Source organism: Epinephelus lanceolatus, chromosome 4 (genome assembly GCF_041903045.1).
Source record: "Epinephelus lanceolatus isolate andai-2023 chromosome 4, ASM4190304v1, whole genome shotgun sequence".
NCBI classification, from domain to species: Eukaryota; Metazoa; Chordata; class Actinopteri; order Perciformes; family Serranidae; genus Epinephelus; species Epinephelus lanceolatus.
In genome coordinates, this window is record NC_135737.1 from 25,230,455 (window position 1) to 25,254,792 (window position 24,338).

The 24,338-nt window shown below is 42.8% G+C and overlaps 1 protein-coding gene across 1 annotated transcript in view; it reads right to left on the reverse strand.

Annotated features, from left to right (window-relative positions):
- col26a1 (collagen, type XXVI, alpha 1) overlaps positions 1-24,338 on the reverse strand; it is a 34,861-nt gene that overhangs the window by 7,139 nt on the left and 3,384 nt on the right. Inside the window, exons 4-8 of the mRNA XM_033630764.2 lie at positions 9,511-9,572; positions 9,290-9,416; positions 4,888-4,992; positions 4,633-4,761; positions 780-872 (exon numbers count right to left, since the gene is read on the reverse strand). Of these exons, the coding sequence (XP_033486655.2) occupies positions 780-872; positions 4,633-4,761; positions 4,888-4,992; positions 9,290-9,416; positions 9,511-9,572 (516 nt within the window). The remainder of the gene's footprint in view (positions 1-779; positions 873-4,632; positions 4,762-4,887; positions 4,993-9,289; positions 9,417-9,510; positions 9,573-24,338) is intronic.

Below are 24,338 nucleotides of genomic sequence, written 5' to 3' on the forward strand. Positions count from 1 at the left end.
AAGGTGAACGGATGGATTCCACATGCCTGGTTCCCACTGTGAAGCATGGAGGAGGAGGTGTGATGGTGTGGGGGTGTTTTGCTGGTGACACTGTTGGGGATTTATTCAAAATTGAAGGTACACTGAACCAGCATGGCTACCACAGCATCCTGCAGCGACATGCCATCCCATCCGGTTTGCGTTTAGTTGGACCATCATTTATTTTTCAACAGGACAATGACCCCAAACACACCTCCAGGCTGTGTAAGGGCTATTTGACCAAGAAGGAGAGTGATGGAGTGCTGCGGCAGATGACCTGGCCTCCACAGTCACCGGACCTGAACCCAATCGAGATGGTTTGGGGTGAGCTGGACCGCAGAGTGAAGGCAAAGGGGCCAATAAGTGCTAAACACCTCTGGGAACTCCTTCAAGACTGTTGGAAAACCATTTCAGGTGACTACCTCTTGAAGCTCATCGAGAGAATGCCAAGAGTGTGCAAAGCAGTAATCAGAGCAAAGGGTGGCAATTTTGAAGAAACTAGAATATAAAACATGTTTTCAGTTATTTCACCTGTTTTTGTTAAGTACATAACTCCACATGTGTTCATTCATAGTTTTGATGCCTTCAGTGAGAATCTACAATGTAAATAGTCATGAAAATAAAGAAAACACATTGAATGAGAAGGTGTGTCCAAACTTTTGGCCTGTACTGTATATTTATCCATAACTACATAATGAACTGCTTGGACTGAGGACATGCTGTGATTCGGTGGTGTTGGCTCTAAAAGCTCATATTAGTACCTGCGGGGCCAACAGGACCAGTCGGACCAGTTGGACCGGGAGGCCCGACTACGATCTGAGAAGAAGGGAGAGCTGGACGGACAGGGATCTCCTCTGGGAAAAACAACAACAGAAGTTTAGTTTAACTTCTGCACAAAAGATAATGACTGTAATGACAGATTAGAAAAGATGCAATGAAGACATGGATCATCAACAGTCATGTTACTGCATGAGGTGGATTTACAGCTTATCACTTAGGCCATGTTTTAATTAAGCAGCAACCTCCAGGGTGGAGATAGGAGCCAACGTGGTGCCAAAACCTGCCAAAAGGTGCCAACTGCAGTTCCTTGAATGGCCACTTGAGGCCAGCTCCAGAAGGTGAGTCAGTCCCTGTAGACCCCAATATTAAAATGTCAAACTGAGTGACAGGCTGTCTGCGATACATCGCTCCAGCCTATGAGTCAGATTCACCCACTCGTCCAAATATGGGCACTTCTGGCTCTGAAAATTTTTAAGATGGCGACGGCTGAAACGCCAAACTTAAGGCTTCAAAACAGCAGTCAACAAACCAATGGGTGACAGTAAGGAAGCTGCATCCATTATCTATACAGTCTATGGTTTTAATGTGGTTAAGTGTGCAAATGTGCAGTTACCCAACGTTCTCTAATGTCCTTTAACTTTTCTTCCGGAGTCCACTGAATTAAACATGCACTCTATTTCCGGGTGCTAATGACTTAAAAATATTTTTATTGATGTTTTCATTGATCAACACTGTGTATAATAACTACAGTGACTCATAAGCTGCAACACAGCAACCTGCCAAGTCCATGTGGAAACTGCCAAAATCTCCATGACTCCATTGTTGCTGGCTGCCAAAGCTCCAACACTGGATATTTGTGTTCCACAGGCAGAAATGTTGGCACGAGGTCGATTTTATTCAATTCTGCGAGCTCTTTCCAATTTAATCATCACAAATGAAAAGTTTTAACAACAAATATCAATGTTTTGTAGAATTTTCCTTCCTTTGTTGTTGTTTTTGTTTGGTTGTTTTTTTGTCACTGCTGCTGAGCAAAACATCTTAATCAATCTGATCTCTAATGAACAGCTTTAAATACAGATGTAAATGCACCAAGAAAGAAAATAAAGACATACTACACTAAGACCTGATTACAGTCACATCCAAAGGTGGCCATGGATGCATGTGATCACGTAAGTCTGTACTCTGCATATAGTTCAGCAAACCTCCCAAATAGTTGCATTGCATGTGTCAAAATATTTCAATGAGGTTTTGTTGTTTAGCAGCAATCGTAGTTTCCTCAAATAAGCAGGAAAGCAAAATCCAATCACAAGTGGTCACTCGTGATGCATTTGAGACACAACTGGATTCACAACTTTGATCTGACAATACTAGATCTGCTTCTACTGCTGGTATGGACTTATCTTGGGCATGCCTATAAAATTGTTGCTTCCAGTATGCCTTACAAATACTAGTTTCTGTATCTGTTCATATGCGTTCACCATTGGAGTGTCAGCCTGAACCTTGGTGTGGGAGCCTTTTTTCAATCTAATAGAAGAGTTAAGACCAATGACGCCTCAGAGTGGGGACTAGAGAGTGCCACAGCCCCCCCAATACAATGGCTGGCAATTGGAGGCCGATATTACTGTCTGTAAGAGGCCGTGGCATGCTGATTTTTTAAGCTGCAAAGTTAGCGGTATCTTGTGAAACTAGACAACTTAAGGCATTCATTGGTACCAACCATGTTGGTATAGCTTTTCGACAAGTGGTGTAAAAAAAAACGTTCCAAGCTTAGGCTAAATTTTGGCGAGGGAACAATTGGCATGGCCATTTTCAAAGAGATTCCCTTAAACTCTCACCTTAAGATATCTGAAAGGAAATGGGCTCCACCGGTACCCACAAGTCTCCCCTAAACTTGAGTAGGCCTGTTCCCAGTTAATGTTTTGTTCCTTACAATCAACATACTCCTTCAAATCAAAGTTGTATATTTGTTTTTTAAGGAAAAGAATGAATCTAACGCATGTATATACAGATACATAACACATTAAAACAGGACTGTTGTGGAACTTAAAATGTTAATTGTGACAGTATCAGTCTATGCACGTCAGATAATTAGTAACATTAACTGTAAAATAAAAACCACAGTACATATGTGATTCCTTAACTCTCCGTACTGACATTGTTTTCAGCTAGTGTATATACCCCAACAGCATAATCAAATTCCAGGAAGTCAGTTATCGCCTTTGGATTTGGTGTGCCACCCCAGGATTGTCAGTGGCCCCATCTGGCCACCCCCATGAAAAATTCCTGGGGGCCCCACTGGTTAAGACATCAGGGGTGACCAGTCAGGCTACAGAGTTTCATCAGCAGTTAACAGCAGGATTAAATGCAATGTGACAGTGATTGACAGCAGCAGCTGGTCAATAGAAAAGAGGTCCCATTTAATGGAGCAGTAAACACTTGGACATGAGGAGGTGGAAGTCGTGCCTTGTTCTCAGCATGTTGGCTATTTCAAAGTATGCTTGTAAGTACGAATATTGTTTTCAACCACAGCACACTTCCTCTCCACTTTAACATATGCTCAGAGTCAGTCTCCCCCCCTCAGTGTTGAGACAGCACTGTTACATTATGGCTACAGTCCACAGAAAGGGTCTAGAAGGAGCAGATTTCCCTCTGGAACTAATTTTCTAATGTTACAGTCTCCTCGAGCCTGGCTGCCTCCCCAAGAAACTCCACATGAGTGGCAGACTATCTCCTCCCTTGTTCATAGCTAGCCGAGATTTTGGCTCCGGGCCGCGGCCTGTTCCCCCAAACGCAGACTGTTGTGCTGACAGCTAACAAATTAGGCCTGATTTACAGCCAGTTGGCCCCCCTCAGCTTACATGGTCCCACAGACCCAAATCTACATAGTTCCAGACCCGCAGACACAGTTCTGGGCTCAGAAAGGCAGACGCAGCCAAATGCCTAATCGGAGCCAGCAGTCTGCATGAGGTAATGATTATAGCACAGACTTCTACTGCCTCCCTGTGGTCAAAGACAGGTTTTAAATATGAGAAATGAAACTTTTGCATTTGTGTTTTTTTAAAGATATGAAGATTTTAAATCTAAAAACACTGATAAATTCATTATTTCAAGTTTAACACTACAAAAGCCATTTTGGGAGGAAGTTAAAGAAGTAAAGCTGCATCAAAGTGGATAAGATGAATGAAAAGTGTCTCAATATCTTTTTCTAATTGATTCAGTCTTTTTTAAAAAACAAAACAAAAAAACAAATGAGCTGATCTCGTGATTTATTTGCGGATATTTGGCTCCATTGTCAGCGGTGGTGTTAAATGAGGTTGCAGTAAACGGTGGCAGCAGCAGCAACACACACGGAAACAATTAAACTAAATGTAAGCCAGACCTTCGCTGCAAAGAAACAATACTCTCTCCGCTACAACTGCGAGTCCTTCTCTGAAAGCTAAAGACACATATTGCTCACTTAAACACTACAGCTACAACGTGCTCCGTGCTTCCACCTGTGCCCTTTTTTTAAAAAACATTTTCCATACATAGAAACCCATCTGGCCTGCGTTCAGGTTCTGCCTGACACAATGATTGCAAAGGATGAACATAATGCATGAGATATGTGAGTGTTTGAAAATGGTGAGGCACATGATTCATCAAAATGGACCTGTGGTTTTGGCATAATTTCAGACGAACCAAAAACTGAATGCTTGAATGGTTTTACAATTGTTCTTGGGTCAGAACTCAACCATGTGTGTAAGATTGACTTCTATTATGTTCTCATTTGAGGCCATCTGGGACAATTTAGATTGAAGTAAGAAGAGTGAATGTGAGGTGGAATAGTACGCTCACCTTGATTGTCCACGTGAAAAACGTCACCGCGCTCTCGAACAGGCGAGGAGCTCCGCCCTGGAGGACCCGGTGGACCAGGAGGCCCGGGGAGACCTATCACTCCTGCTAGACCTCTGTCCCCCTTTGGTCCTGAGCGCCAAGGTGAAATACATGAATCAATCAGTCATGTAAAACAAGCATTTCGTCAATCGTGAGAGTGTTTTCAGACCATTTTTAAATGACCAGATGAGACTAGACAATCAGTTGATATATTACCGATAGGTCCAGGGAGGCCTGCTCTTCCTGAGGGACCTGGAGGCCCAGCAGAACCTGGAGGCCCTGGTGGTCCGATGGGCCCTGGAGGCCCTCTGCCTCCCGATGCTCCAAAAACAAAAGAGACAGTCAGAATGAAATGCAGAGTTTACGTTTTTGGAGACTTATAGTTCAACTACGACCAAACCTGGGAAAATAGACTTTAGGTGTGGGGTTTCAAAGAAGTAGGACTAATGGTGTGTTCATGCCAAATGCAAAGCAAATGTTGTGTGCAGTGAGATTACACACAACAACTCAACTCAAGCCTATCAGTGCTAAGATCTAGTTGACATTCTCTTGACGTTACTGAGAATCAGAAATGGAGGGCAAACAACGTGGCACCTGGAGGTCTACCACTCAACGTCAGTGCTGTACAGCGACACAACAAAAAGGAGAGGGCTCAGAAATCAGTGAGCACAGCTAAATGACTTCATGATGAGTTCTGAAAATATGTTTTTGTGCCTTGTGTGAGTTATTTTGTTATGTTGCGTCTTGGCAAAAAGCTTTGTGTGATTTATATTGGTCTTTTATTATGGAGGATAAACAACGGAAGGAATGAAGTGGTAATGTGTTGCAGTGGCAGTGTGGAAAATTAAACTTCTTGGTTCATGCTGGTTCAGAGCACGGAGCCTCTGTGTTTACTGTGTTCATATCACTCGATTCCAGCTATCGATTATACTTCACTGCAAACCAAGTTAGCCATTAGCTGCCTAGCTAGCACAATGGTGGTTAAGGGTGAATATTCATTACAAAAAAAAACCACTCTAGCTGCCGTGCTAGCGTGAATAATAGGACTAATTTGCTTCCTGTTTGGTGTGAACATGCCATAACAAAAGTAATTTGCAAAGTCGTTGTCATTTGCATGATGGCAAACGAAGGATTAGGGATGTAAAGTCAGGATATCTCCACCTCTGCTGCTTCATTGAGTTGACCTTTTTGTTGTTGTTTTAAAGGGCCACTGTGTAAAATGGGTTAAAACCGTTGAAAACAGTGATATCAGTGGTCAAATTCTAGATTGCAGGGCTCACTCGCTCACCCCTCCCGTCGGGTAAATGACGGTGGCCTCGTAGGGACAAAAAGCCTTGAGCAGACACAAGTTTTTCAGGAGTAGGTCTATCTAGCGACGAGGTAAATGTTTATTTAGTAATCTAAACCATGTTACGATATTGTAATGAATCCCTCACGAGCAGGAGACCAGAGTAGCGTTTGGGAAAAAGGCCAGTTTATTTGAGCACTCCAAAAACTCGGGTAACACTCCAGGGGGTAAAAGACTCCGTCCCAAACTCTGACTCTTCTAGCGTAACACACACACTTCATACACACATACTCACTTACAGTACCCAGCGGGTACCCCCTCCCCTCTCTGCTCCACCAATCTTCAGCCCGCACACTGACTGACAGCGTAGCCGGTAAACAGAGCTCAGCTGTTTATTTAGCCTAGCAATATCTCCGGACTATAGTAGCTGCAATGGACGACTTTGAACGTGATTTTGAAGAGTTTCTTGTAGCGGACACAGACCCAGAACCATACCTGTTTGAGCCGGAGCACACAGATGAGGAACTTGGATGCTGAGCGGGCGAGACGAGAGGCTGAATCCTCCACTCCCATTTGGCTGCACAGAATGGGATTCGGTGCTACCATTGTTGGGGAGATATCATCAGGAGGAAAAGCGCCGCAGAGAGTGCATCACAAGGAGTGAAGTTGTGTCTTCTTTTCCTCGCAGATGACGGTTCGGGTTCATTCTCTCCTGTTGCGTGGTAAGTGTGGTCCATTCGCAAACTTTATAACTAAAAAAACTTTTCACTACTTTCCATCGACGAACTACTAACACTCTCTGCTGTTTCCTCCTCCTTATTCCTTCCTTCCGCTGTCTTCTTCGTTGGTTTATTTATACACGCGAAACGCTTTCTCTGGCTGGCTGGATTGTCCACTCGGGCTGCCGTACATACATGGCGGCGCAAGATGGCGACCTCTCTAAAGCAAGGCCCTTGCTATATATATATATATATGTATATATATGTATATATATACAGTACAGGCCAAAAGTTTGGACACACCTTCTCATTCAATGCGTTTTCTTTATTTTCATGACTATTTACATTGTAGATTCTCACTGAAGGCATCAAAACTATGAATGAACACATGTGGAGTTATGTACTTAACAAAAAAAGGTGAAATAACTGAAAACATGTTTTATATTCTAGTTTCTTCAAAATAGCCACCCTTTGCTCTGATTACTGCTTTGCACACTCTTGGCATTCTCTCCATGAGCTTCAAGAGGTAGTCACCTGAAATGGTTTCCACTTCACAGGTGTGCCTTATCAGGGTTAATTAGTGGAATTTCTTGCTTTATCAATGGGGTTGGGACCATCAGTTGTGTTGTGCAGAAGTCAGGTTAATACACAGCCGACAGCCCTATTGGACAACTGTTAAAATTCATATTATGGCAAGAACCAATCAGCTAACTAAAGAAAAACGAGTGGCCATCATTACTTTAAGAAATGAAGGTCAGTCAGTCCGGAAAATTGCAAAAACTTTAAATGTGTCCCCAAGTGGAGTCGCAAAAACCATCAAGCGCTACAACGAAACTGGCACACATGAGGACCGACCCAGGAAAGGAAGACCAAGAGTCACCTCTGCTTCTGAGGATAAGTTCATCCGAGTCACCAGCCTCAGAAATCGCAAGTTAACAGCAGCTCAGATCAGAGACCAGATGAATGCCACACAGAGTTCTAGCAGCAGACCCATCTCTAGAACAACTGTTAAGAGGAGACTGCGCCAATCAGGCCTTCATGGTCAAATAGCTGCTAGGAAACCACTGCTAAGGAGAGGCAACAAGCAGAAGAGATTTGTTTGGGCCAAGAAACACAAGGAATGGACATTAGACCAGTGGAAATCTGTGCTTTGGTCTGATGAGTCCAAATTTGAGATCTTTGGTTCCAACCGCCGTGTCTTTGTGAGACGCAGAAAAGGTGAACGGATGGATTCCACATGCCTGGTTCCCACTGTGAAGCATGGAGGAGGAGGTGTGATGGTGTGGGGGTGTTTTGCTGGTGACACTGTTGGGGATTTATTCAAAATTGAAGGCACACTGAACCAGCATGGCTACCACAGCATCCTGCAGCGACATGCCATCCCATCCGGTTTGCGTTTAGTTAGACGATCATTTATTTTTCAACAGGACAATGACCCCAAACACACCTCCAGGCTGTGTAAGGGCTATTTGACCAAGAAGGAGAGTGATGGAGCGCTGCGGCAGATGACCTGGCCTCCACAGTCACCGGACCTGAACCCAATCGAGATGGTTTGGGGTGAGCTGGACCGCAGAGTGAAGGCAAAGGGGCCAACAAGTGCTAAACACCTCTGGGAACTCCTTCAAGACTGTTGGAAAACCATTTCAGGTGACTACCTCTTGAAGCTCATGGAGAGAATGCCAAGAGTGTGCAAAGCAGTAATCAGAGCAAAGGGTGGCTATTTTGAAGAAACTAGAATATAAAACATGTTTTCAGTTATTTCACCTTTTTTTGTTAAGTACATAACTCCACATGTGTTCATTCATAGTTTTGATGCCTTCAGTGAGAATCTACAATGTAAATAGTCATGAAAATAAAGAAAACGCATTGAATGAGAAGGTGTGTCCAAACTTTTGGCCTGTACTGTATATATATATAAAAGCATAATTATAAGGCTACGAAAACCAAACGAATAATATTTTATAGCGATTATACACTTATATAAACATATTAATGGGTAGAATATTCAGATTCAGATTCAGATTTGACAATAAACCATGCCAAATATTACACACTGGCCTTTTAAATCTCTCTCACACAAGTCCCCCGACTTTATGAAAGTGCAAGGCTAAATTGCTGGAGTACCCCTTTAACCTCCTTACTGGATCTCTGCATCTCACCACCGGACTTAAGATGGTCAGTTAAGTGAGTGAAAATAAATTTAAAAAAAGGCTATTATATTTCTGGACATCCACCAAAACATGAGTGCCACAGGACAATAATCTATCGCCCATCTAGTCTGTGTTCTATCTGTTGCCAGAAGGATGCACTGCTGACCAAAAGTATCAGTAGGAGCCAAATGAAGCCGGTGAAGATGCAAATATTGAACTTTTGTGTAACCATTTAACATGATAAAGGGATGCAAGTTTTTCCACTAACATCACTGGAGTTCTGACTTAAATAGCAGTGAACTATTCCTTTAATTATCTCTGAATATTAAAACTGCATTTACTGTTGATTATTTCAAATGCAGACACGAAACAGAACTGCCTTTGCACCTAGTTTTTTTTACAGACATTAAAACAGCTCTTCAACATCTCCACTACATCTGTTCTTCCTGAAGTGTCGATACCTGGTGGCAGGTATGATGGTGGCCCAATAGGAGTGGGTTTGGGTGCGTCCACTTCATTGTCTGTGGAGCCCTCTGGTGAACTGCTGACTGTCTGCAGGGATGAGTGTCCCTCTTCAAACAGCTTGATCTGAAACAAGAGCAGCAGATTGTATGCATGTAAAGTGTACACTTACCAAGTCTTATCTTCAAATAACTGGTAGGCTTGTGGGGATCCATGTTACCTTTGATTCAATGGCGTTTATCCTGCTGTTCATGTCAGTGAAACTGGTACAGTTCAAACACTCTGTGAGAGAGAAAGACAGACTAGAATGAGTTTAATTTTCAAGTACACATGCATCTCCTTCTCCTCTATCTGTCTTTTCCTTTCCTTCTGTTTCTGCCTTGTCTCTTTCATCCCCGTTTCTTTTTTCATCCTGGCACTATCAGCAGGATCTCTCTCTATCTCACACTGAGCAGGCCAAGCCAAGATACACAAGAACAATGTCCATCAAACCAGACGCAGGAATTTATAAAGAATTCCTCCTTAAATCATGTCACTCACTCACAGAGTAAATATTATCAGACCTCTCATGAAACCCTCTTTCACAGACACACACACACAAGCCTGGCACACACCTGTTTGTCTCCTGACTCTGCATGTTTTCCGTCTGTCTGCCCACTCGCAGTGATGGCCTGTGTGCCCACACTCACATCCTCCTCCAGATACCTAAACCATAAACTGTGTGTGTGTAAATGTAATGTAACACACAAAGTTATAGTGCAAACACAAACCTCTTTCTATATACTTTCACTGCTGTTTCCCTCAAGTCCACCAGACAAAATGTGATTTATACTCATTTTCAAGACGCAATATATTCCATGGAGAGGTCTGATGATAGTCTACATTTTTCTTACTGTTAATAAATCCCAAGAAAAGACAAAAAACAATGAATTGATCCATCTAAACCGTGTTGTCTGTGTAGCCAAAACATGATATATCGTATTCCTCCACTATTAAAAGACATCAATGAGCCACACTGTTGCACTGAGCAAAATGTCCAATCATTATGATAAACACAGGCACTGTAGTTCATGTTAGGTCAATACAACATATACTATCCAGGTGCTGTAAATATAATTTATGATATAGTTTCTAAAGTGACATAATATATGAGCTGAATTTATCATCAGGAGTCAGAGGGGATGGTGGACGGTGTGACACCTAGACGAGATGACAGTCAAACTGTAGACCACTGTTCGAGACCGACAAACCATAGAACAGGCTGTGTTATGAGTCATTGCTTTTGTTTCCAGTGAATTTTCAGGCCCCAGATGTTTGTGATCTGTGGTGAGCCATCTGTGGTTTTCCAGCAACTTTCCGTCACCAAACGTGGGAGTTACAAAACAACCTATCTGTGTTTTTCAAGCAGGGATGGTGCCACAAAAAGCAGTTGTTTTTTACAGACACATCGCTGCTTTTCCTGCCAGGATTGTGCCCCCAAAACCCGGTAAGTTAAGCCAAAACATAATTTTCCTAACTATAGCCAATATTTTTTTGTGCCTTAACCTAATCACAGAACTAAGACAATGATTCTGTTTCTGGTTCATCATTATGAGCGACCCTTTATTTCATCACATGTAGTCATTTGACCCATTATTACTATGAAAAAATATTTCAAAGACTAATCTTCACTAGGAACCAATGGGTTTGGGGCTGAGTGCCACAAATAGGGAAACAAAGTCAGTGAGTGTTGACAGGCGGACTAATGCATTGTTGGTTTTGGTCTTTTAAAAGCATTTGTTTAGCCTGGGAAACAGACAAATCTGCGAGCTCATGTTTTATTTGCTCTGGCAGATGTGTCTGGTCTTCACTCCCATTAGGGGACAGATTCCACTTGACCTGGCCTTCGTTGGGTTATCCAATCTGGGGCGTGGCTCCAATGATCCCTGACAACTTATGTAGCCTTCACACTTGACGTAAAATACATGATGATATCGTTTCTGGCTCACACACTGTCGTGCCTAGGACACTACGGTGAGCATAAACCTACATCACAGCCGTTGATAATACCCTTTGGAAATCGAAAATGAAGAGGCTCCAGACTAACTCGCATTTGCAATTTGGTCCGGTGTTGTCAGGCTAGCATTTGTTGAAAGTAAGCAAAATACTGAATAATGCCAGACTTATCCTGAAAGACATAGCACTAACACTTGGGGAAAAATGAAACAATTTGCTAATTTTTTGGGTTTCTTGTATTAATTTTTCTGTTCAGCACCTACAAAATATTTATGTGCTTGTGTTTGTCAGTTGCTTTTTATGTTACCCTCAGTCTGTTTTGAACACTTTGGTGATCTCCGCCACAAATTATACCATTCTAGCCACCACAAAACCACAGATACCTACACATTCCTCACTGTGTTGCAGTTTTGGAGCCTTTACACAAGCTGGAGTCCACAGTCCAAAACACAGAATGGCACATTTTTTTATAGAAAAACCCAGTGTTTGTTCTAAATGTGAGCCTTCCTCTGGTCTGTGGCTCATAAGAGGTCTGGAATGTCAGCTGTCAGTCCCACAGACGGGATCCACCCACATTGTGGTCATAGCAGGGATACCTAGAACGAGGAACAACTGGTGCTCATAAATAACTAACAACAAAAATGACCCAAACAGCTCTGGTTTGCCTAAATCAGCGTCTCTGGACGCAGGACACAAGGTACTAATGGCAGCCGCTGAGGTTTCTGCTTCACTGAAATAGGACGGGGTAAACGTCTACACAGCGTCTGTATCTGTGTGTCATGTACATCCAGTCCAGTGCTGTATCAGTCTGGGTGTGGGTGTGGTTTCTCAGTGCCTCAATTCAAAAATTCTGGCCCTGGAGCACAGCCACAAACGGAAACAACAATCAACAGCTCGACCCAAAAACACATTCCTTAGGATTCATCAACCCAAATACTGAAAGCTGTTCAACCACCAAGGCCAAAATGACCCCACATGAGTTTGTTGTGACTGACTGCGCTGAGGTTTCTTTAGAGAGTACACCAAGGACATCAAAGCCACACGCCGCACAACAGCAAGACTGTGGGCAATCATGGGCTCCACAATGTGCGAGGCCTGATGAGTTGATATGCCTTCATCTCTCCTACAGTTATTCATCATCAGCCCAGAGGAAGTCTCCACCCTCTGACACACTCTTTCTCTATTATATACAGCACATCAATCTGTGATGCATTCCAACAGTTATTCTGTGATGATGTGATGACATTTAGTTTGTAGACACGCTCGCAGTGTAGCTCTGGGAATGCCAAAGTCAGTTTGCGGGTTCATCAGGAGATCCACCATTTTGGTTCAGACTGAAATGTCTCAGCAGCTATTTAACTGATTGCAATTTGATTTTGTACAGACATTCATAGTTCCCAGAGGATGAATCCTGATGGTTATGGCGTACCCCTCACTTTCCTTTTGCTGTCATCATGAGATTAATGTTGTTGTTATGTTGCGACAGTTTTTAGATGGATTCAGTGCTGGACCTAGCACATTTGGCGTCCTAGGCAAGCTTTGTGATTAAGTGCTAATTAACAAACGTCACAGCATGTCCAGATAAAGACAAGTATCTTATAAAAATAAAAATAAAAACTAGAATTACAGCCTATTGGTTGTATGCCTCCACCAACCAGTCAAGTTGCAGTTTACGTTCATGTCGGTCCAGACTTACATGTACCCATGACAGTGGAACATGTTTCAAATATGGATGTTGCTCCAAAGAAGCTACAAAGCTACACATCTTCACCCAGGCAGCACAGAAGGTCTATAAGATCAGCATAATTTCAAGATGGACACCCAAGATAAGTGTCTCCCCCTCTGTTCCTGAGCTAGGACGTTGAGTAATGGCCAGAAAAGTGTTTTTTGCAGAACATTACAATGTCACAGTGAAGCTGACCTCTGACCTTTGGGATATAAAATGTCAGCAATTCATCATTTCATCCTGTTGGACATTTGTGTGAAATTTTGTCATGATTAGTGCATGAATTCTTGCGTTTGGCCAAAAACATGTTTTGTGAGGTCACAGTGATCTTGACTTATGACCACCACATCCTTGCTGAGTCCAAGTGGACGTTTGTGCCAAATTTTAGGAAATTCCCTCAAGGCGTTCTTGAGATATCGGGTTCAAGAGCAGGAGACAACCTTAAAACATACACTGCTGATTAAATTTTTCTTTTTTTTTAGCAGCCTTTATGCAACAACTTTTCCCATAAGCTCCAGACCATCACGTCAGGGATTACAGCTAACAGAGGAGATGGATATTATACATATAGATGAAACGAAGTTACAGTGGCATAAACACCTGCTCAGATGAGCTGGTATATTTTTAAGGGAAGTGTTGTTTCTTTTATGCTCACAAGGTAGTTAGCATGCAACTTGTACTTTGCGCGTATTCAACGGTTCTGACTTCTATTATCAAGTGCTGTAGATGCAGATTTCTCTTGGAAAATTTAAAGTAACGAGCAGGAATATGCTTCTTTTGTTCAGAAAGACTAAAGAAAAACCTAGCGAGAGACTGCATTGAGTTACAGACGCTACAGAAGCTGTATTAGAACAGGACTCTCTTCCTGTGATCAGCATGTTAGCAGAGTCATTGTCGCTGACCTTAGGACAAAGCACCGTCACTGTGTCTTAGTTCAGCCTCACAGAGCTGCTAGCATGGCTCTTAGTTTCATTTTGTGTTTACCCACTTTCACTCAGCCTTTCAACAAGCTTCAGAGAAGTTAGTACATGTTTAAATGTAGGTGGAGAGACTGATTGTGACAGTGTAGTACTTTCACTCAAAGTGCATTGTGTCAAGTAACTGCTTTGCTCTATGGTCAATTGACAACCAAATAAGCAAAGCAGCCTCGTCCGTGATGGTTTTCTGCTCCTCAGATGCTTAAGTCATGCTGCTCCAAGTCCACTCTAATGAGCTAACTTGTTCAAGCCTCATCTCTTGTCCAACGAGAGCCAGAAATAAAACCAGCCATATCGAATTATGTCATAAACATACACCACAAGAAAACACCAGAACTGAGTCAGTCTGCCGTAAATGTGAACCAGAGCAAAACTGCATTTTCTTTTCTGTTTTTTTTTCTAACAGTGGCGGGCGGGATTTCCGTCTCTCCAGTTGGAATTTAATTATGTTGGGTTAGAAAACCAAACTTCCGCTGTGCTCGAGCTGATGTTTAGAACGGGAACGCAGCTATAGAGTCTGTTTGGAGCCATAATTACACCATGGCAACATAAGACAGGGTTATTTTTCTTGGATTGCGCTCAGCTCATGGGAAAGATTCAGGATTGTGTTGTCTTTAGTGGGAAGCCAAATAAACAGAGAGAATTGAGAAAGTTTTCTGCTCCAGAGAGAAGCCGGGGAAGGATTTGTATGTTTGAGCAGTTTTTCAGCTATGCAGATGCTACATCTTGTCTGACTGGAACTTCACTGAAGAATGACACGACTAGCAATTATAGGAACACCTTTAAATATTTTCATCTTTTCTTTTATTCACAAGACAGAGACAGAGGGCAACAACAACAGCATACTCCGAAAACCATGCCCACTGGAGGAGAAAACAAGCAGCACCACAATATGCAACCAATTGCTGAAACGCTAACAGAATGTCTGTAGCTAGCTAAGAACAGCAGATTTCAGCATGTTATAGAATTCATTTAGCACCCTGTCTGCCAAAGAGGAAAAGTTATACCATCAAACTCAGTATTGCTGGTCCATCTCTGTGTCCTTTAACCTCACCTGGCTTATCTTAAAGAAATGATCCCGCTAAAGTATTTGATCATATCACAAGGTAAGATCATCATTTAACCAAAGATCAGAATCAGGCCTGAATAGCTTAGTTAGCTTCAACCTTATTCAACCTTATGTAGGCATAGGGAGTGTCAGGATTCCAGTTTTCTCATTCTTACTGCTGGTGCCTCACACCTTATTGCTTATAGTTTTTTGGTTCAGTAGCTTACAAAATCTTAGCTCTGGGTTCTTTACCCTATTAGTAGTGCATCCCACCACACCAACCCCTTCTCCAAGGAATTATGTGTGTATAATGTTGTTGTTGCAATGTAATTCAATGCCTTTTCGTGTCTAAAGGGGTCCGTTGAGGTGGTTCGGGCATCTCACCTCCTGGGCGCCTCCTGTTAAAGGTGTTCTGGGTACATCCCACTGGTAGGAGGCCCCAGGGAGGACTCAGAACACACTGGAGTGATTACATATCTCGTCTGGCCTGGGAACACCTTGGGATCCCCCAGGAGGAACTGGGGAGAGGAACTTCTGGGGTGCATTGCTTGGCCTGCTGCCCCCACGATCTGGCCTTGGATAGCGGCTGAAAATGCATGGATGGATGTTATGTAATTGCTACCTGGATTATGTTTAGAGAACGTCTCTTTAAGTTCACAGAACTCTACACTCATGTAGCGCGTAGGCTTCGGACAGAGGTGGTTGTGGAGGATGACGGGTGTACAAATACCTTGACACCAGAACTTTGGGTTTGCGTCCAAACTCCTGTCTTAGGTTAAGGCAACAAAGCACTTTGGTTAAGGTTAGGGTAGTTTCTTTATACACACTTTACATTCAGTGAATGTAGAGTCTGTAGGCAAACCCCGGAGATCTTGCCTCCGGAAGAAGAGCGGAAAAGCCCTGGTTTCCGGTTGTAGGCTGTTTGTAGTCCGCGTGATATTGACCAATCACGTTTGAGTCGGCTGCAGTTGTTGCCAGGTTAAACGGTCCGTGCGGTGAACTAACGAGGCAGAACATAATTGCCGTCACTGCAAACTCTGAATCCATCGCAATGGTTCAGCATATTTACTTATATATAAACGGAAGTCGGAAACAGAAATTCACCTCCTCCGCCCAAATCAATGCCAAAAAATCGGGGGCCTGCCCCCAGAGGCTGTATCGCTGTCTGCCGGAAGTCAGACGCGAATACGGCCGATGGGTTCCGAGAATGAGGATAGGGCAATGTGTGATTTTGGTTAAATGTTAATAAAAAAGGTATGAAATAATGCAACAGCCACTATGAGTGGATACTGTATTGCAAGATTGCCTATTTTGGTGAAACGCAACTGAAATATGTTGTCGGTGAACATTTTGCTGATTTGTTCAGTAGGCTGTCATCATTTTTATGACTTGCCAAATATGTTAATTACTAACATTTCATCATTATGTTAATAGAAAATGTAATTTGCTCAGCATTATATTTCCCTCAAAACATCTTTGCTGTTTCAAACTTAATTGCTGGGAGACAGGGCTGACCACACAGAAGCTTTTAGGCATGTTTTTGTTGTTTACTAGCAGATGTAAGTGACAAGGAGGCACCTTTACTCAGTACAAAGTCAGCAGAGAGCAATAAATTGTTTTCCCATCTCGTGAGGGCAGGATTACATATGCTCTGTCTCTATAGAAAATGCAGTGTTACAAGACATGTGAGAATTATTTTAAATGACCACAGACACTTTAATCACATAAAATGCAATTAACCAAAATATCGTATTGCTGGGTAATGCACCATGCAGAAGGATTAGATGTTCATAAATAACGTGATAGGGAAGGAAAGCTGGCATTAGTCTTATGTGATAAGCCCAAGTGTTAAGTCTGGCGATGAAAATGGAGAGGCTGGAGCAGACTTTCAGGCGAAGCATGAGAGTGTAAACAAGATTAAAAACTCTTGGAAGATAAATCTTATTTTAAACATCAGAGGAAGCAAGCAAACTTAACAAACTACAAAAACAACTACTTGTTTGATGAGTCATGCCTTCCATTATTGTGAGATCTACAGGACAAGACAGCACAGGATATTTTGGCAAGAGGGTAAGAAAGACTGCGGGCATCGTCTGTTGAGACATTTCCTACATCAGACCTGGATATAGATCAAAGAAATCACTCGAAAGTTCTCTCAGTTTTAATACGCACGCACACACACACACACACACACACACACACACACACACACACAGACAACCACACACACAGACAACCACAAAACAAACCATGACGCACACAGCTGGGGACAGTCATTTTCACTGCCACTAAATGCTCGCTCTGTCTGTATTTATGAGCAGGACGGAAGGATGATGTATTGAAACATCTTCTTGGGCCATCTTAGGAGTCGCTGACACATCCCCAGGATACACAGACAAATTTGTGCCCAGTCTGTAAGCTGTGTTTGTGTGTGTGTGTGTGTGTGTGTGTGTTCATGTCTGTTTGTGCAGACCACAGTCGGCCTCCGAGAGCTGGCTGTGTCCCAGGAGCCTGTTGTGTGTCGGCCCCAGCCAGCAAGTGGTCAGCTATTGCTGGCATGGAGAACAACTGGCACAGAACACACACCCACACACCCACACATGCACACACACACACACACACACACTCCTACTGTCACAAACCCTCTCACTCACTAAATCACACACCCACTTTGACCGCGGTGGCTGGTGGAGGATGGTGAACGCAGCTTTTTTTTTTTGAAAACCAATATGTCTAGTTCTCCACAGAGGAACCATTTAGCATTCTTCAGCATGATGCCAGCTGACAGGCCACACAGCATTTCTTTAAACTGAAGTGTTGCAACATTTTGCAAGTAAGAAATACCTAACAATTAATGGAATTTCCCATTAACTTTGATGCATGGTGCCATTATTTCATGCAGAACAAAGCACGGTCAACGACTAAATAATGGACTTGAGAACCCCAATGAGGTGCTAATATCTCACATTCCTCCCCTCAAATGCTGCTACATGACAGGCACACTCATGAAACAATGAAGCTGAATCTCTTCCAGTCTGAGGAGACACTAATTTCTCAATCATTTCCTCCAGAATGCATCCACTCGTCCCATCACGCTGCGCCGTCCAGTGTTGAAACACTAGCTACACATCAGTCACAGTTAGAGATGGACGACCCTGCTGGTGCACAGACATAAAGTCATCGTCGTGCTATGAGATGATGGCGTGTGATTTAAGTGAAACAGGGGCAACATTTTTGAGGATGTAGCAATGTCTGATGAAACTGAGAGAATGAAAGAGGTGGAGACACATTAAACAAAAAGATGAAGAGCAGCTGAATATGACTTGCTTGCTAGTCATATCAGAAATATTCTAAGTATGACATGAGAACACACAAGGCTAGAAAAGCAGAGATCTCTGATTTTGGAGGCTGGAGCATGTGAGCCGTGCAAGAAAGTAGAAACTATGAAGACAGATGTTCTGATGTAAGCTTGAGTGTAGATGTTTAGTGTTTAGGGTTTCATGGGCGGCACTGCTATTCATTCAATAGGTTCATTGATTCAGAAAGAAATATCTCGACAGCTATCGGATGGATTGTCATGAAATTTGGCACAGACATTAATTTACCCCTGAAGACTAATTTTATTCACTTTGGTGATTCATAAATTTTTCCTCTAGGGGCATCATCTTGTCAAAATATTTTTGGTTTTCCAACAACTGAAACACTAATGACATTCCCATTAGCCTCATCTGTACTTTGTGTTGAGCGCTAAGGGCCCTGACACACCAAGTTGTCAGTCTGCTGTTGGTCAGTGTCGGGCCATCTTTGGGGGTCTATTGCCCTAGTTTTTGCAGTGTGTCCCAAACCATGGACATTGGTTGGCGCTTGCCAGCTCTATTCATTCGGCTGATTCAACACATTGAAATGGCGTTGGACCTGGCGGAGCCCATCTATGAATGAAATCACTCTGGTTGGCTGTTAAGCTCAGCACATCAGAAGAGAAACGGAAGCGTGTATAGCAAACAAACAACTGAAGTCAAGAGGGTGTGAGACTGAAACAAACTCATTATATTATTCGGCAGAAACATTGCAGAATTGTTTTCGTTATTGTTGGCTAGCACACAGTAATTATAGTTTGTTCGTTCAACATCTGGTTGTGTTGTAAATGTGCTAACTGGCTGACTGGCATCTTGAATCTGTCCTGTCGGTTTTCTGGTTTCCCTTTTTGAATGACAAATACAGACTACTGCCACCTGCTGGTGTGGAGAGTTATTTCCTCTCATGCAGACAGCGTATGTGGTAGCTGGCTGTTGGTTGTAGTCATTGCTATGTGCTCAAGGGGAACTTTTTGGCTGAGAGACAGGTGACATGAGGCGACGCAGCCTTTGTCACAACTCGTTCTTTGATATCAGTTTGGTGTGTATGTAAAAAAAGTTAAACATGCTTATATGTTAAGTTAATTTAGTTTACCACAGTGCTCATCAAACATGGTAAGCATTATCCTTCATGTTAACACTGTCACTGAGAGCTAGCATGCTTATGTTAGCATTTTGCTAAAAGCCTCACTGTGCTTACAGGTACAGAGCCGTCAGTGTAGTACATGTGTTGATCAGAGAAACCAGCACAAACAATAGGGGTTTGTTTCTCAGTAAAAATAACAAAAGTGAGTGGGAAATTCCTAGTGGGGCTTGAAGGCGGCACGCAGGTAGATATACACACCCTTACACATTGACAGGTTCCTGGCCTGTCTTGACTACTGCAACCCAATTGCCAGAATAAATGTTGGCACTGTATGTTTCTGCCAACCATGGATATGTTTCTGCAAACCATGGATATGTAACATTTGTATTTAAAAAAATAGAAGATATGTTCAAACTTAACATTTAATTATGCTTCAACAATGCTGTGGATAACGTGGTTATTTTTAGGCACAAAACCACTTGGTTTTGGTTTGGAACAGATTGTGCTTTGGCTTAAAATACCCAAATTTGGCGCCACAACCACAGCTGGAAAATGCCCCGATATGTCACTGCAAAACACCCAGTTTTTTTGTTTGTTGGTCGCAGACAGTGGTCAGCAGCTTGATGGCCATTTCACCGAGGTATAATGGCCTTCAACCTCCCTTCCACCTCCAGATGACAGCATCAGCTCATATACATGTAATCAGAACTGTGTCACTTATGTATCTGTGGTTTGCAGAAACGTACAGTGCCAACATTTTCTTCTGGAGAATGGACTGCCTGACAGCAAGAACCTTCAGCTGACACCAACCTTCATGGACACATGTGGCTCTTATCGACCTCCCAATCATTTCCAGGAACCTTTTTAGGAACTTGGGAACTTTACCTGCTCAACTCAGCTTAAACAGATGTGTGGAGTTGCAGACAGACAGACAGAGGGACAAATGGAGGCAGGAAGACCCAACGATAAGCTGATGACAGAAATGAAAAAGCACAGAAGGAGCACGCACAGAGCGTCATCCATCAGACAGATCAGACCAGGACCAGGAACAGCTGAGCTATCCCATAGCTCCTAGCAGGTCAGAGGGCACCGTTTGACCTATATATGAGCACAACCAGGGACGCAACAGAGACATCAGTCATATCCTCACTCTGCAGAGGGTGCAGGCTGGAGGAACACATGTGGGATATGGTTCTGTTTTATCACTTTACTCCAAGGAGAGGAGAGCAGCAGATCTAAAGGCCACAGGAAGTTAGATAAGTGGAAAGCAGGAGAGTATAAAAGATAAAGAGCCCGGCGGTGGCAAGGAAAAGCAGTGGCAAGGCAAGGGCAAAAGAGCAAAGGCCTGCAGGGGGATGAGAGCAGATGATAAAATGGAAAAGTGGAAGAATTCAAAAGGTATTTCTGAAGGATATAATATAGCTGGTGTTCTAGATAATCCCTCTAACGATGGGTTTCAACACACTTCCTCCTCATACAGCTGCAGAGGGGAAACAGTGACTTTAGCAGCTTCACAGCTGTAACATTAACAGATTAGCACATTTTGACATCCTAATCTTCCAGCCACCTTTTCACTTCTTTAATAAAATTAATCGTTAACTTCTCTAAATAAACTCCTGTGCTGTCTCACCCTGCGTTAAACTTTGTTAAACCTCTTCTCCTGAGCATTTGCATGAGATCAAAGGTTACCGCTTTCATCAGGGGAGGTCCCAGCTCTTATTCTTCTTAGATGAGGCTCCCTCACACACAATCCCTACTGTTAATATGATCATGTGTGCAAATGGGTGCTGGGGGGTGCTGCTGTGATGGAGTGGGGAGGTGGGGGCAGGGGCCAACAGCGGGGAAATTACGAACACATTTCTCCCAAATGTGTTCCATGCCGTCATGTGTTAGCACAGCTCTGCTGAAAGCAAAATGTAAATCTTGAGATGCACTGTACACAGCCAGCACAAACCAGACTGTCAAAAATATTGACGGGTCAGGGTGTCAACGAAATGTATTCTGAAAACACCCACTTTCCATTAGCAAACACAGAAAAATTCAGGCTTTGAGACCAGCTCGGCCTTAGAGGCTCGGCCACGAGCTCCATAATATGTCAGAGTGTTAGAAGGTTATAACAGGGGGCAAAACAAGAGGCAGAAAACCCACTAAAGGACTTAAAATTAAAGTCAAAAGCCACTGTGCAAATAGTTGCTGAAGCACATTAAATAAGTGATTAATAACCAGCATTAACAACAGCATCTGTTTTAAATTTGTGCACATTTACATGTTAAATGTCAAACATTTTGTTGGCTAATTGCTTAGTGTAAAATATAGTGACAGGTGTCCATTGCAAATTTCTTAATTTCCTTGAGCACAATGTATTGAAAATGCTTGTTCAGTCCAAATATGCAAATATATTCAGTTTAGTATCACATAGGGGAAAGCAAAGCAGAAAATCCTCTCAGCTGAGAAACAAGAGGAAGGCAGCACTTTCTGCTTGAAAAATTTCTTGAATGATTAACTGATTGTCAGACTGATTATTTTTCTGTCAATCAACCATGGAAATTTGACTGTCAAACAGCTAATTTCCTGCAGTCTGGTGAATTTTTGTGCAACGATTTGTGCCCTTCTCTGCATCAATTTGTGGTGGAAATGTCTTTAATCAAAATAAAGGTCCTCTGCTACTTTCATGTCTGTATTGGGGGTGTGTGTGTGATCCTTTTGTGTATCCTGCATCCCCTTAGAAATCTACACTAATCGATTCTATGCATTGATAGAACTGCACATGAAGCCTCCATTTGGACTGATGTGAAGGGTAAGAGGTAAGAAATATGAATCCTAAATCTTACATACTGATAATGTGCACTGACATCAGTGCAGATTTGGCCTCTATATTGGGCACTGCACCTCTCAGACTGCAGCAGACTAAATAAAAAAAACATTTTGTGCCCCAAGTCACCCTCATAAATGTCTATTTTCCGAGGGGTGGTAACACAAGAACAAGATATTAGAGTGTGACAGAAAATATTTCAGGATGATTCATTTCTTCGATGAAAACAACAAGCGCGTGTGAGGAGGTGAGAGAAACAAGCATCTCCTCAGCTTACACGGACTTAACTTGGACTCCAGCCGTCTTCGTGTGCCCTGTCTCTACATCTCTGAGGGCCTCAGGGGCCTCTGAAGTGGAGCCAGAACCCCATCAAACTAAAGCCAGAGGTGATGTCATCTTCATTGGTTAAGGCTGTCCTCTCTCGCTCTGATAAAACAGCTGGCTCAGAGCCCCCATCGCAGCAGTTTGCAGCCACACAGAGTTGCATGTTCAGTGTTGGCTGAGTGACATGAAGACATAAAGGATAAATGCACAAACTCACAACAAAAAGATCCACAATTAAAAGGAAGCATTTAACATGTTGGGAAATACTCTTGTTTGCTTTCATGCTTTTGTAGTAAATGTGAAACTACAGCCAATTAGCCTAGCTTAGCATAAAGACTGGAAACAAGGGGAAACAGCTAGCCTGGGTCAAAACGAAGGTAACAAAATCTGCCTACAATCAAGTTACATCCTGTTTGTGTAATTCCAAACAAAACTGAAGTGTGAAACTGCCAGGTTATGGTTTTATGGGTAATTTATGGAGCCCAATCTCACTCCGAAGTCGTCAAAATCCAGCACTTGGGCAGTGACTTGCGGCCTCGGGAACAAGTGAAAAAAGGCATCCTTTAATGTTGGCAATGATACACGGCTGGTTGCTGTTATAGTTTAACGGTGCCCCGCGGAGTCAGGGGGATAAGGATGAACATTAAGGTGGTGAAAGTCTGGGACAGGCAGGTGAGGTGGTAGATGGGTCCAACAAATACCGACTTTCACCAGAGAGAGCATTGTTCGCGTCCCGTAAGATTCTAAAGCTGAACCATGTTCTTTTTTCCTAAACCTAACCACGCGCTTTTGTTGTTGAAGGAAAAAAAACGTCAAGTCGGGTTATTGTACCAACATAGTGCATTTATTTTGAAAGAGACTGTATTAAAATGTCAAATTTCCTGTGAAAATGGAGTGTATTTTGAGAGAAGACAATGTCTGTAACAGGCAGAACTTGTCCCAGAACGTCAACAACCAATGCACTCAGGATACCTTGCACATTGTATGTGGACGTGGAATTTCCATGACCACATGTCAATATGTGACGAGGTCGGAGTGAGAACGTGTTGCTTTATGTGCCACGCTGTTTCTTCACCAGGACTAGTTATTTCTGTGAGGTCTCTATGCGAAGCTAAGCTCCTGGATGTAGCTTCACATTTAGCAAAGCTTGAAAGTGGAACTAATATCCTCATCTAACTCTTAACAAAAAGGCAAATGAGTTTATTTTCGTTGATTCTTAGAAAAGCTCTTTCCTGTAAAATGCTCAAAAGACTCGAGAAGTTGTGATGCATGACTTATTTTCGCCATTGTCATGTCTTCCCTTCCAATAACCAGTCAACAATAACAGTTGATATCAAACAGAAACATGTAACAGCTCCAGGAATCTGAGCCATGAAGGTGAAATATAGTGAGAATGATCAGCCTGTAAGTTTGTTGAACCATTTAATACAAAGCTTTCTTTGGAGTGCCAACAGAAACGTTTGTTGTATAACTTTAAAATGCTCTCCAGTGGTGTTATCAACTATTATTTCCAAGGTAGTCCTGACATACATTTATACTGCATATGAATTCACCTACTTCTGTTAATCTACATGAGGAGAACCAGTCTTTGTTTCGGAGCTGTAGCCTGATCCTGGCGCGGTCACGTATGTTACAAAGGCCTCGTGGAGGAGTGTCATGCTCATTAATCTCAGTGGGGCCACTTTCCCACAGAACCGGCTCTCTGCTTCGCTGCCGTCTGGGCAGC